At 35.7% G+C, this 14,127-nt stretch overlaps 1 protein-coding gene across 1 annotated transcript in view; it reads right to left on the bottom strand.

Moving 5' to 3' along the window:
• Nucleotides 1-14,127, bottom strand: part of LOC134690165 (uncharacterized) — a 97,334-nt gene that overhangs the window by 56,737 nt on the left and 26,470 nt on the right. The window contains exons 6-9 of the mRNA XM_063550142.1: nt 9,830-10,048; nt 8,399-9,118; nt 4,582-4,688; nt 1,583-2,036 (exon numbers count right to left, since the gene is read on the bottom strand). Coding sequence (XP_063406212.1) covers nt 1,583-2,036; nt 4,582-4,688; nt 8,399-9,118; nt 9,830-10,048 — 1,500 coding nt within the window. The remainder of the gene's footprint in view (nt 1-1,582; nt 2,037-4,581; nt 4,689-8,398; nt 9,119-9,829; nt 10,049-14,127) is intronic.

Below are 14,127 nucleotides of genomic sequence, written 5' to 3'. Positions count from 1 at the left end.
ATTACCAATTCAGGGGCAGCAACCCAACAACCGATTGACCGATTCATCTGAAAATTTCAGGGCAGATAGATCTTGACCTGATAAACATTTTTACCCCATGTCAGATTTGCTCTAAATGCTTTGGTTTTTGAGTTATAAGCCAAAAACTGCATTTTACCCCTATGTTCTATTTTTAGCCGTGGCGGCCATCTTGGTTGGTTGACCGGGTCACGCCACACATTTTTTAAACTAGATACCCCAATGATGATTGTGGCCAAGTTTGGTTTGATTTGGCCCAGTAGTTTCAGAGGAGAAGATTTTTGTAAAAGTTAACGACGACGGACGACGACGGACGACGACGGACGACGCCGGACGCCGGACGCCAAGTGATGAGAAAAGCTCACTTGGCCCTTCGGGCCAGGTGAGCTAAAAATACATGATGGCAAACAAACAAACCAATTATAAAAGCTTGCTATAATACAGTTTCAGTTCAAAATACACGTTGGAAGGAATATGACAACAACTAATCCTACCAAGTATGAGTCAATTTACTCCAGTAAAAAATGGTTCAATAGATCTGATGATAAAGAAGGGTTGAGATAATATGATATCAACTTATCTAACCAAGTATGAGTCCATTTACTCCTGTAAAATTGGTCAAATAAACTGATGATTAAGCAGGGTGGAGAGAATCTAACGACAAGGAATCCTACCAAGTAAACAAAACATGATGGCAAACAGTATCTGAATATTGAAGTGCTTCATACAGAAAGATGCAAATGCAGACGGAGACCATTACCTTTTATTACCTAAATTATAAAATTGTTTGTATAAACTTTGAACGACACAAATTTTAAAATTGTAACATTGAACGACAAAAATATGTGATGTATAAATTTTCTGACGTCAGACACTCGAAATTGTTTCTTTTAAAATTGTAACACGACGATGACTGCTGTGCCTATATTTTAACTATTTTATTTATTTTGTCTGTTAAGTTCACGCATCATTGTTCATATAACAGAATTGCATGAGTCTGTCGTATACAGTGAGAGGTTTAGTGCTATAAAACAAGGTGTAATCCACCATATTCTACATTTGAAAATGCCTGTACCTAGTCCGGAATATGGCAGTTGTTGTCCATTTGTTTTTGATGTGTTTTGTCATTTGATTTTCCCATGTGATTATGGACTTTCTGATTTGATTTTCCTCTGAGTTAATAAAATTGAGAATGGAAATGGGGAATGTGTCAAAGAGAAAACAACCCGACCATAGAGCAGACAACAGCAGAAGGTGATCACCAACAGGTTTTCAATGCAGCGAGAAATTCACGCACCTGGAGGTGTCCTTCATCTGGCCCCTAAACAAATATATACTTAGTAGTTCAGTGACAATTGAGTATTTTTGTGATTTTACACTTTATATTGTTGGCAACATCCAAGGATAACAAAGAAATCCATAAAGACATTAAGGAATCAATATGTATCAGCATAAACACAAAATAAAAAGCCATACATCTGTTTTGTCCAATGGTCCAATTATTTACAACAATGACATCTACATGAAATAAGACAGTAACTCTTAGTTTTCAATTGATAAATACCTGTCACAAAGGATCTCATAACCTCCACCATGAGAAGCGGGTTAATTATAACATGATCTCGGAGCTGAAGGGTATCAAAGAAGATAAGCTTCCCAAGAGAATGTTGGAAGTGAAGGAAATCATGAAGTTGTTCTAAATCCAGAACGGACACCTTGCTGATTGAATTCAATTCTTCAAGCTCTACCAATGACAAGATTTGCTTTCCTGCAGCTACCATTTCAGCAATCTCCAGTTCAAGGGGGACACAAGCATTCGGCATGTCCTCCCCCCAACATGGATGATCGAAAGTAAGCTCAGTGATGGCTTCCTTAAGGGCTTCAATTTCTTGATCATCTTTATCAGTTGCATTGACAAATATCTTTTTGTCAAGGACAAGATGATTTCTTCCCTCGTGGTCTTTAAATAATTCCTCTACCTCACTGTACAATAGTGCTCGTCTGGTTTCAACATCCTCCTGCCCAAAAAAATAAACAAGACTTTAAATGAAGACATTATCATTGAATACAGATTTGGAGGTGGCATAGGTTGTTGTTGAAAAATTGGTTGACGTCATTATCAATTTCTTTTTCATTTCTATATAAATGAATACATAATGAAGATTATTTAAATGCTTTAAAAACTAGAGGCCTCTTATAGCCTGTGTCGCTCACCTTGGTTTATATGAATATTAAACAAAGGACACAGATGGATTCATGACAAAATTGTGTTTTGGTGATGGTGATGTGTTTGTAGATCTTACTTTACTAAACATTCTTGCTGCTTACAATCATCTCTATCTATATTGAACTTGGCCCAGTAGTTTCAGTGGAAAATGTTAGTGAAAATATACAAATTTTATGAAAATTATTAAAAATTGACAATGAAGGGCAATAACACCTTAAAGGGTAAACTGACCATTGTGATCATGTTCGACTTATTTTTAGGTCTTACTTTGCTGTACATTATTGGTGTTTACAGTTTTATCTCTATCTATAATAATAATGAAAATAATAACAAAAAAACAGCAAAATTTCCTTAAAATTACCAACTCAGGGGCAGCAACCTTACAACCAGTTATCTGATTCACCTGAAAAGTCCAGGGCAGATATATCTCCACCTGATCAACAATTTCTTTTCCTGTCAGATTTGCTCTAAATGCTTTGGTTTTTGAGTTATAAGCCAAAAACTGCATTTTTCCCCTGTTCTATTTTTAGCCATGGCAGCCATCTTGGTTGGTTGGCCAAGTTACCGGACACATTTTGAGATACCCTAATGATGATTGTGGCCTAGTTTGGTTTAATTTGGCCCAGTAGTTTCAGATAAATAATTTTACCCCCATGTCAGATTTGCTCTCAATGCTTTGGTTTTGGAGTTATAAGCCAAAAAATGCATTTTACCCTATGTTCTATTATTAGCCATGGCGGCCATCTTGGTTGGTTGGCCCGGTCACTGGACACATTTTTAAACTAGATACTTCAATGATGATTGTTTGGTTAAATTTGGCCCAGTAGTTTCAGAGGAGAAGAGTTTTGTAAAAGTTAACAACGACGGACGCCAAGTGATGAGAAAAGCTCAATTGGCCCTACGGGCCAGGTGAACTAAAAAGATTGCACATACTGAAATGTTGCAACTGCTTTACTTTTAATTTTGTTTCAAATGAGGTGAAGGTAATGTTAACCCTGTCAAGCCTATACAGAGATTCTCCTTACAATAATAACATACAATAATAATTGTTTACGGATTACTTTCAGCGTCAGGCTTGGAAAATATGAGATGTGTTGCTCCTGTTAAAGGAAAACCAAAAGTTCATGGAAGGAATGGAAACATGGATAGATGTAGGTAAACAAGTAAACCACCCCTATCCAATAGGCATGATAGGAGGTATAAAAAAAATTCCATTATATATATATCATGTATATATACTATTGACTTATATCCAAATCACCTACTGTTGGTACTTTGTTTGTGTAGGCAACAAAAACAAGATCTAAGGAATGCCTGTATAAAAGACCTATTTATATCTTTTCCACTTAACACTGGTACCTTGTCCTTAGGGGTGACACCAAAACAGATCTAAAAGACCTATGTATATCTTGTTTAATTACCACTGGTACCTTGTTCTTATGGGTAAAACCAATCAAGATTCAAGGAATGCCTGTATAAAAGACCTAATTAATTCTTGTTCAATTACCACTGGTACCTTGTCCTTATGGGTAACACCAAACAAGATCTAAGCAATGCCTGTATAAGAGACCTATTTAATTCTTGTTCAATTACCACTGGTACCTTGTCCTCATGGGTAACACCAAACAAGATCTAAGGAATGTCTGTATAAGAGACCTTTTTAATTCTTGTTCAATTACCACTGGTACCTTGTCCTCATGGGTAACACCAAACAAGATCTAAGGAATGCCTGTATAAGAGACCTATTTAATTCCTGTTCAATTACCACTGGTACCTTGTCCTCATGGGTAACACCAAACAAGATCTAAGGAATGTCTGTATAAGAGACCTTTTTAATTCTTGTTCAATTACCACTGGTACCTTGTCCTCATGGGTAACACCAAACAAGATCTAAGGAATGCCTGTATAAGAGACCTATTTAATTCTTGTTCAATTACCACTGGTACCTTGTCCTCATGGGTAACACCAAACAAGATCTAAGGAATGCCTGTATAAATGACATATTTATATCTTTTCCACTTAACACTGGTACCTTGTCCTTAGGGCCGACACCAAAACAGATCTAAAAGACCTATTTATATCTTCTCAACTTAACACTGGTACCTTGTCCTTAGGGCCGACACCAAAACAGATCTAACAGACCTATTTCCATCTTGTTTAATTACCACTGGTACCTTGTCCTTATGGTTGGCAACAAACAAGATTTAAGGATTGACGTATAAAAGACATTTTTATATCTTGTTCATTAATCACTGGTATCTTTTCCTTATGGGTAACGACAAACAAGATCTTAGGGAAGCCTTCATAGAAGACCTATTTATATCTTTTCTACTTACCACTGGTACCTTGTCCTTATGGGTGGCAACAAACAATATCTTAGGGATGCCAGCATACACCACCTTACAATAGGTCAGGATTGAGTTTACCCAGTGCAGTAAAAAGACTGAAAGAAAAATAAAGTTAAAAATATTTGTGTTTTAATTTTTTCTGTAACTGAATTTTCAGGGGTGTGGAAATATTCGTTTTGAGAACTTTATCCTTTTGTCTAGAAAAAAAAGGTAATTGACCTGAATTTCTCAATAAATATTGAAGGGTTTGACTGTAAATATTTATGATTCTTGAAACTGTTTAGTATCACATTCTCATATGGAAATTGTGACCTGTTATATATTTCTTGATTGGGTAGATATTTCTCGTATCACACTGCAAAGAGTGTGATACACACAAGTGAAATGAAAATCAGCGTTAATTTGATTGGCTTATCTAGCATTACACGACAATATTACGGCATTAGCATTGGTCATCCGTTAGGTCAATGATGATGTTCAAAGGTTGAGACGATGCACATTTCGTCAATGGCAACATACATTTTGATTTCTTCAATTAGATGATACAAAACAATCACACTTTTCACCTTACAATCTTCTTTTTCTCAAATTTTATTACATTCTGAAGCGTACAAACAGTCTTAAATTGTCTGATGTTACAGTTTGACACCGGAAAAGAGCAAATGACAAATATCATTTTGTCAGATTTGAAAGGTCACGACAAGACATAAACAAAGCGCTGTAAGCGCTGAATGCAGTTAACAAAAAACAAAGGCAAACGTAATTATGAAAACTGTGGCAATGTTGCTTCAATTTTTTTTTGAAGATTTAAAAGAACAAACATTAGACATTCATATATAATTGTACATTTATGTTCATTTAATGAATTAATCCTTCAGGCAAATAATTTATAACATTAAACAGTCATATATAGTTCATTTATGTTTATCTATTGATTAATTATTAAGGCAAATGATTTATATGTTATCAAGATTACAAAAGCAATGCATATATCAATGTATTTTTTTTATGGTGAGTCTGCAGTGGTACAAGTTCGCAATGGTTGCAGTTGTTCTACTTGGTAGTTAACGTTGGTTTTAGTTGACTGCTAGTAGTATAAGTTGACTTAGTACGAACATGTAATAGTATAAAATTGAGAATAGAAATGGGGAATGTGTCAAAGAGACAGCAACCTGACCATAAAAAAGACAACAGCAGAAGGTCATCAACAGGTCTTCAAGGTATGAATGGACTGGTTTCCCTGGAAAGAAAACTGAGTTTCTGTTCTATAGTACAAAAGTTATGAGACATGAATCAGACAAATGTTCACTACTACAGGGATCGAAGGTAAGGTCGGACTGACCTGCCCATAGTTAATGTAAATGATTTGTTATTTTGTTCCATACATGAATATATATGATTTAGGGGTGGGGATCTCGACGGTTTTCCAGTTCTAAAACAGGAATGGGTAGGACTTCCCCTACATTTCATTTGATATGTTATATTGTCCCATACATGAATATATATGGTTTAGTGGTGGGGATCTCATGTTTCCAAGTTCTCAAACAGGAGGGGGTAGAGTGACCCCCAGGAACTCCCCTATATTTCATTTAATTAGTTATCTTGGCCCATACATGAATATATATTGGTTCAGTATGGGGATCTCAACTGTTTCCAAGTTCTTAAACCGGAGGGGTAGGGTGACTCCAGGGACTCCCCTTTATTTTATTTGATTTATTATATTGTCTATACTTGAGTATATGGTTTAGGGGTGGGGATCGCAACCGTTTCCAAGTTATCAAACAGGAGGAGTAGAGTGGTGTAAAGGACGCCACCTATATATCATATGATTTGCTTACATTCAGGTATTATATAACATAGTTGCATTATTTGTGAAAATAAAGTAAGAAACTTCCAGCTACTTTAATTGACCCTTGAAAATTGAGGAAAAAATACCCCTTCAAAGTTGCAGTAATATGTTTACACTTTAAAAGCACCTCACATGCATTATCATCATTTATCATATGCTTAGTACAAAATACAGCAATTTTGTATATCTAATAAAGGTTCTTTTTTCAAGTTTGTATCACCTACCCTGTATTGCATACCCCTATCGCATGGCTAAACCCGTATCGTATACCCCGTATCGCATCGCAAATCCCCTATCGCATACCTGGCATGACGTCACAATTCGAATGACGTCAACGTTTGACCTATGACGTCCATTTGCTGTTCCCACTAAAAAAATGTCCTACCATTTCAACTAAAATCGATATTTTTCAAAAAATTATTTCCCAGTCACTTTACTAGTGATTTTCATAAAAATTAAATACAATAAGGTGTAAATATGGCTGTCAAAAAATGTAAAAAAAAAAAGGCAGCTGAAAAAATACAGAAAAACCATAATGTTCTTTTCTTGCTTATATTTTAGACCATTTAAAAAAAATAAACGGATATTGCATGAATCTGATTCTGTTAAAATATATGATAAACAGAATAATACATGGCACAATCCGTATCACATGCTGTATCACCACTCAACCAATATTAGCACTCTGGACGTTCGGCCCTCGAGACTGATATTGGTTTCTCGTGATGATACAGCATCTGATACGGATTTTGCCATGTATTATTCTATATTTATCACTGATAAAGAAAATTTATACTGTGACCATGAACATATATATTGTTAGATATACTGTTCCCAGCTGTCACGTACATTGTATTGGATTTTGACATTAAAATTTGTCAAAAAGTAATTTTGAGTGTCTGTATAAAATATTTTCTGCTTAATTTTAATTTCTTTCTTTTACATATTATATCTTTTGGTTTTCAATTCTAGTTTTCATATTCAATTACCATGCATAGATGTATTCTGTCACCTGCCTGGATTTTTTTGAAGTTGATTGGCAAAACCCAAAATTACCCTTATCCGCTTTCCGGAATCGGATCCGATATTGTAAAATTTGGTCTTCAGGGCAGCCATTTTTATTGTGTTTGCAATGTTGTTTTTGTCAATCAGATACGGTTTTACTTGAATTTACACATTATTTGTCGGCGATTTTCTGTATAAAGCTAGTGGTTGAACAAAATGAACATCACTGTCATGAATTATAATGATGAAAATAAGTTTTTAGCTCGACTTTGGTGAAAAGGTTTGCAAAGTTATTTCTTATTTTCTTTCAAGTGGAAGGTGACTCCGTCGGGTGTAGCTAGAAACCAAGTCGAATTTCCACGTGCAAAACTGGAAGGTCGCGGACCTTGGACCACCGCTAATTTGCACCCCTGTGTCCAAATTGAAAAGATTCGAAAATTTCGTCTTCTAATCTGCCGCCAACAGCATGAACAGTTATTGTATAATCTACTGACATAGTTGTACTATATTCCTACGACTTTTGCCATTTGGGAAATCTAAACTACTTGTCTTTAGAGATATTAGGCGATTAAATATTTCATACAACTGTTCTTTGACATCTTAGCCAAAAGCACAGGTCGTAATAAACTACACAAGGATTTCTAATGAGCACTACTTCCTATGTGTAACTTCAAAACTTTGGGGTGATTCGACGATCATTTAAGGTTTTTCTGGTCATATTTCATGTATTTTTTGTAATCCAGAATAAAAAGTATTAAAAAAGTGTTCAATTAGTTATATATAACATAGTAACCAGCTAGATAATAACAATGGCAAGTATTTCAGACTTTTGATTATCAAGATGAGGGTGTTTCTCTTGACAATTGGTTTTTAATTGTCATTATTCATGTCATTGGTAAATGAAGTATGTTCAGTAATAAAGGTGTTACAATAGTAATTGATATATATTACCTGCTGGGGTTGGTGGCATGTGCTGCCCTGGAAAACACAGTACATCAGGTATGTCTTCATTCAATCCTTTACTTCCATCAAAAACTACTAGAAACAACGCTCTGAAAGTCATGAATGTCTGGTGTGTTGTATAATAGACATACTGTCCACCAAAGTCCCAGAAGATGAGCCTGCCAACTTTCATTTCATATTTACCAGTTTTGAGGACCTTTTCCATTTTCTTTCTCATTTCTTTCTTGGTCATTTTAGTTGTCATTTTCTTCTTCATTTGCTGTGTTTTAGACTCCATAGAGGAAATATGTTGCGACAAAGATTGGGCTGCTTGTGGCTGCTGAGAGGGTTCACCCGAGAGGTTCAGAGAGAAAGATGTCAACTTGGTAGATTGTAGCTGTGTAGAAGGTTCATCTGAGAGGTTCACAGGTAAATATGTCGACTTGGTAGCTTGTAGCTGTGTAGTGGGTTCACCTGAGAGGTTCACAGGGAGATATGTCGACTTGGTAGCTTGTTGCTGTGTAGAAGGCTCACCTGAGAGGTTCACAGGAAAATATGTTGACTTGGTAGCCTCTGACTTCTGAGAATGAATATCGTCTTTATTTGGAAGTTCAACAAGTTTTGCATCGGATTTATGTTTTCCTGATGTTTTTGTTTGTTTTCTTTCATCCTTTTCAACAGAGGTCATTAAAACCTTATTGTATACTACATCCAAGGCATTATATGTTCCTGTATATAAAAAAAGTAACTGTTTCAATATTATCCATGATATTTTTGTAAAAACGATTTCGCAGGAACATGCACACAAAAAATGTAAATGTTATACAAATTGCAAGTGTTATATTGCCTTGTAACAAAACCACTTAATCAATTATCCCTATCCACGAACATTGATATAAACCAAAATAAAATAATCCACAGTAAATACAAACTAGATAAGCTTTGATATATTTATACTATATAGTCAAATAGTCACTCAATGTAACTGAAAAACTGACATTATCCATGTTAGCAGAAAACCCGTTTTTCATCATTGAAACAGGAAAACAAATGTTAGTCTTTTTCAAAACTGATGTGTCATGAATGCATGTGAAACAACTATTCAGTAAAGTGCAGTCCACCAGATTTTAAAAAAAAGGTTTTGACCAGACATCTAAAACCAGTGACACAAAGGAAACCAATAACCTTATCAATGACAAAATAATTAATGAAAAACACATGTAACAGAAAGCAACCAACACCAACCCTGAATTGCAGTATTAGGATAGGCACACACAGAACGTTTGAGATAAGGATTGAATGTCATACGACAAAAAAATCTGATTTTGACCATTTCTTTACAAAATAGAGCTTGCGTACATTTACCTGCAAAACAAGATTTCATATTTATTATTATAAATCTAATATTAAAACCATATATATGCAAATGTGTATTCTTACCTGGATTAATCATGATCCAGTTTCTTGTCTCTATATCAAGTCCACAGCGACCTTCAACGAGGGAAATGCCATCAGTGGCTTGTCGCCCTTTTGGAACATGATCCCCAACTAAAAGCTTGACTAGACTTGATTTCCCAGTAGCGAACTGGCCGGTTACCATGCAGCGCATGTCAAACGATTGGTAGCTTCCGCTGCCAAGCAGTTTGTTCAACATAGAATCTATTAATAAAAATTTCTTAAATGGTTATTTATTGATGTTTTACTGATGTCTAACAAATATGTGTTTACAATTTAGGAATAGTGACTACGTAGCATTATAATATTCTTCAGCAATAAGGAATATCTGGGTTTTTTCTTCTACCAGTCCCTGCAGTCCAGTTTCAAACTGTTTATAGTTAAAGGAGAATAATTGCAATATGACATTTTAGACATAAGTTTGATTTTAAGCAAATTACTAGTACTATGTTGTTAATGAATTTCCATGAAAGATAATTTAAGTCATAGATTAGCTTTCAATTTCATAAATTTTGCATCATGCATACTGTTGCCTTCATATACCAGATGCTCTGCAATGCGCAGCTTTATATGACCCCAGAGTTCGAACCCTGAAAATTGGGGCAAGTATGGACACAACATTCAAGCTTGCTACAGCTCTGAATTTGGATTGTGATTAAATAGTTGACACAACACATGTTTCTGACACATAATGAATGTGGTCTAAGAACTTAAACTTAAAAACTTTTAATTTTAAAATGGGCATTAACTATTATCATATTATAGTCCAATATCCAAAATCTAAATACATGGTTGGATTCAGTTAATCAAAGAACCCCAAGAATTCAATTTTTGATTTAATAAAATAAAGTTCAATTTTGGACCTTTATACCCCAATGTGGACCAATTTGATAACAGGGCCCAAACATAAAAAATCTAAATAAATTTGAGAATGGAAATGGGGAATGTGTCAAAGAGACAACAACCCGACCATAGAAAAAACAACAGCAGAAGGTCACCAACAGGCCTTCAATGTAGCAAGAAATTCCAGCAATGACTTGGGACAGAAGCAAAAATGCGGCGGGGTAAAACACGTTTATGAGATCTCAACCCTCCCCCTATACCTCTAGCCAATGTAGAAAAGTATACGCATAACAATACGCACATTTAAAATTCAATCAAGAGAAGTCTGAGTCTAATGACAGAAGATGTAACCAAAGAAAATAAACAAATGACAATAATACATCAATAATTGAAGAACCTTTGTGAGCACGCTCACATACCCCACGTCTTCATATTGTCACTGGAGAAACACAGTTTCACTTCGGTATAGTGAGGCAAATAAGTTCAAAGGGGCGCAACTCCTAGAAAAAAAATTGAATCGCAATTTCCCGTCCACTTGCACAACTACATAGTATGTCCTTATTATCTGAAAAGGTTTCGTGAAATTCTGTTGTGTGGTTTGAGAGGAGTTGTGATGACAAACTGTTGCAGTAGTACATTAAAGTAAATAAGTTTAAAGGGGGCGTAACTCCTAGAAAAAAAAATGAATCGCAATTTCCTGTCGATATGCACAACTGCATAGTATGTCCTTATTATCTGAAAAGGTTTCCTGAAATTATGTTGTGTGGTTTGAGAGGAGTTGTGATGACAAACTGTTGCAGTAGTACATTAAAGTAAATAAGTTCAAAGCGGCGTAACTCCTAGAAAAAAAATTGAATCGCAATTTCCTGTCGATATGCACAACTACATAGTATGTCCTTATTATCTGAAAAGGTCTCGTGAAATTCTGTTGTGTGGTTTGAGAGGAGTTGTGATGACACACTGTTGCAGTAGTACATTAAAGTAAATAAGTTCAAAGGGGCGTAACTCCTACAAAAAAAATTGAATCGCAATTTCCCGTCGATATGCACAACTACATAGTATGTCCTTATTATCTGAAAAGGTTTCGTGAAATTCGGTTGTGTGGTTTGAAAGGAGTTGCGATGACAAGAAACAGGACTGACGGATGGACTGACGGACGGGTCAAAAACATTATACCCTCCGCAACCCGTTGCGTAGGGTATAATAAGTTCAAAGGGGCGTAACTTCTAGAAAAAAAATGAATCGCAATTTCCCGTTGATATGCACAACTACATAGTATGTCCTTATTATCTGAAAAGGTTTCGTTAAATTCTGTTGTGTCGTTTGAGAGGAGTTGCGATGACAAGAAACAGGACTGACAGACGGACGGACTGACAGACGGGTCAAAAACATAATACCCTCCTCAACCCGTTGCGTGGGGTATAACAACAGACTGCTAGCAGTTAACTGACATGCCAGCTCCAGACTTCAATTAAACTGATTGTTAGATTGTGATTTCATCATATGAGTATCAGGCACAATCCTTCCCGTTAGGGGTTTAGTATCATACCATCATTACATATATGAGAAGAACATAAGCCATGTCATGCCAACAACTGGTTAGAATAAGCATATATCCCATATATACAATTTCGTTGAAATCAAACCAAGTTTAATTTTGGACCCCAATTTGGACCAACTTGAAAACTGGGCTTATAATTAACAAGAGTGCACACACTGAAATGTCTCGCCTTCTTTACTTATCATTGATATATTGTTGATAGACCTGGTTTTCCCGTTTGAATGGTTTTACACTAGTAATATTGGGGCCCTTTGTAGCTTGTTGTTCGGTGTGAGCCAAGGCTTCGTGTTGAAGGCCGTACTTTAACCTATAATGGTTTACGTTTTAAATTATTATTTGGATGAAGAGTTGTCTCATTGGCACTCAGACCACATCTTCCTATATCTACTAAATATAAAGCGTTATTACAACTGTCACATAAACTCAAAATTAACCAAGATAACATTGATCAATGAACCATGAAAATGAGGTCAAGGTCAGATGAACCATGTCAGGCAGACATGTACAGCTAACAGTTCTTCAATACAACAAATATAGTTGACTTATTACTAATAAATTAAGAAAAACAGACCAAAACACAAACACTTAACACTTAGCAATGGACCGTGAAAATGAGGTCAAGATCAAATAAAACCTGTGTAACAGACATATAGATCATAAAATATTTCCATACACCAAATAAAGTTGACCTAATATATGCATAAAGTATTAGAAAAATAGACCAAAACTCAAAAACTTAACTTTGACCACTGAACCATAAAAATGAGGTCAAGGTCAGATGACACCTGTCAGCTAAACATGTACACCTTCCAATCATTCCATTCACCAAATAATTCAGACCTATTGTATATAGTATAAGAAAAACAGACCAAAACACAAAAACTTAACTGTTCAACCATGAAAATGAGGTCAAGGTCTGATAACACCTGCCAGTTGGACATGTACACCTTACAGTCCTTCCATACACCCAATATACTAGACCTATTGCTTATAGTATCTGAGATATGGACTTGACCACCAAAACTTAACCTTGTTCAATGATCCATGAAATGAGGTCGAGGTCAAGTGAAAACTGTCTGACGGGCATGAGGACCTTCCAAGGTATGCACATACCAAATATGGTTATCTAATTACTTATAATAAGAGAGAATTTAACATTACAACAAATCTTTACTTTTTGTTCAAGTAGTCACTGAACCATGAAAATGAGGTCAAGGACATTGGACATGTGACTGAAGGAAAGTTCGTAACATGAGGCATCTATATACAAAGTATGAAGCATCCAGGTCTTCTACCTTTTAAAATATAAAGCTTTTAAGAAGTTAGCTAACTCCGCCGCCTCCGGATCACTATCCCTATGTCGAGCTTTCTGCAACAAAAGTTGCAGGCTCGACAAAAATCTAGGTACATGTTTAGATTCAGCATTTCAAAGAACCCCAAGGATTAAATTTTTGTTGAAATCAAACAAAGTTTAATTTTGGACAACGATTTGGACAAACTTGAAAACTGAGGCAACTAGATACCATTGAGATGGGAGCCATCTCTGTGGACACCGCTGTCAATAACGTGGGGTAAATAACCTAGGAAGTTGTACATACATCATGACACACCCTCTGGTGTTGGTTAAAATGGATGTCAAGTATAATATTTCAAAGCATAACAGTTCTCAAGATATAGAGCGGACACGATCTTCACCACAAGACACTGGGTTGTCAACTGAAACCAATTTTTTTTAACCTTGACCTTTGACCTAGGAAGTTGTTCATACACCGTGACACGCCCTCTGGTGGTGGTTAAAATGGATGTCAAGTATAAACTTTGAAATCATAACAGTTATCTAGATATGGAGCGGACACGATCTTCACCACAGGACACGGGG

The sequence above is a fragment of the Mytilus trossulus genome, chromosome 11 (genome assembly GCF_036588685.1).
Source record: "Mytilus trossulus isolate FHL-02 chromosome 11, PNRI_Mtr1.1.1.hap1, whole genome shotgun sequence".
Taxonomy (NCBI): domain Eukaryota; kingdom Metazoa; phylum Mollusca; class Bivalvia; order Mytilida; family Mytilidae; genus Mytilus; species Mytilus trossulus.
Note: the sequence above shows the minus strand (reverse complement) of the source record. Positions and strands in the feature narration are given on the sequence as shown.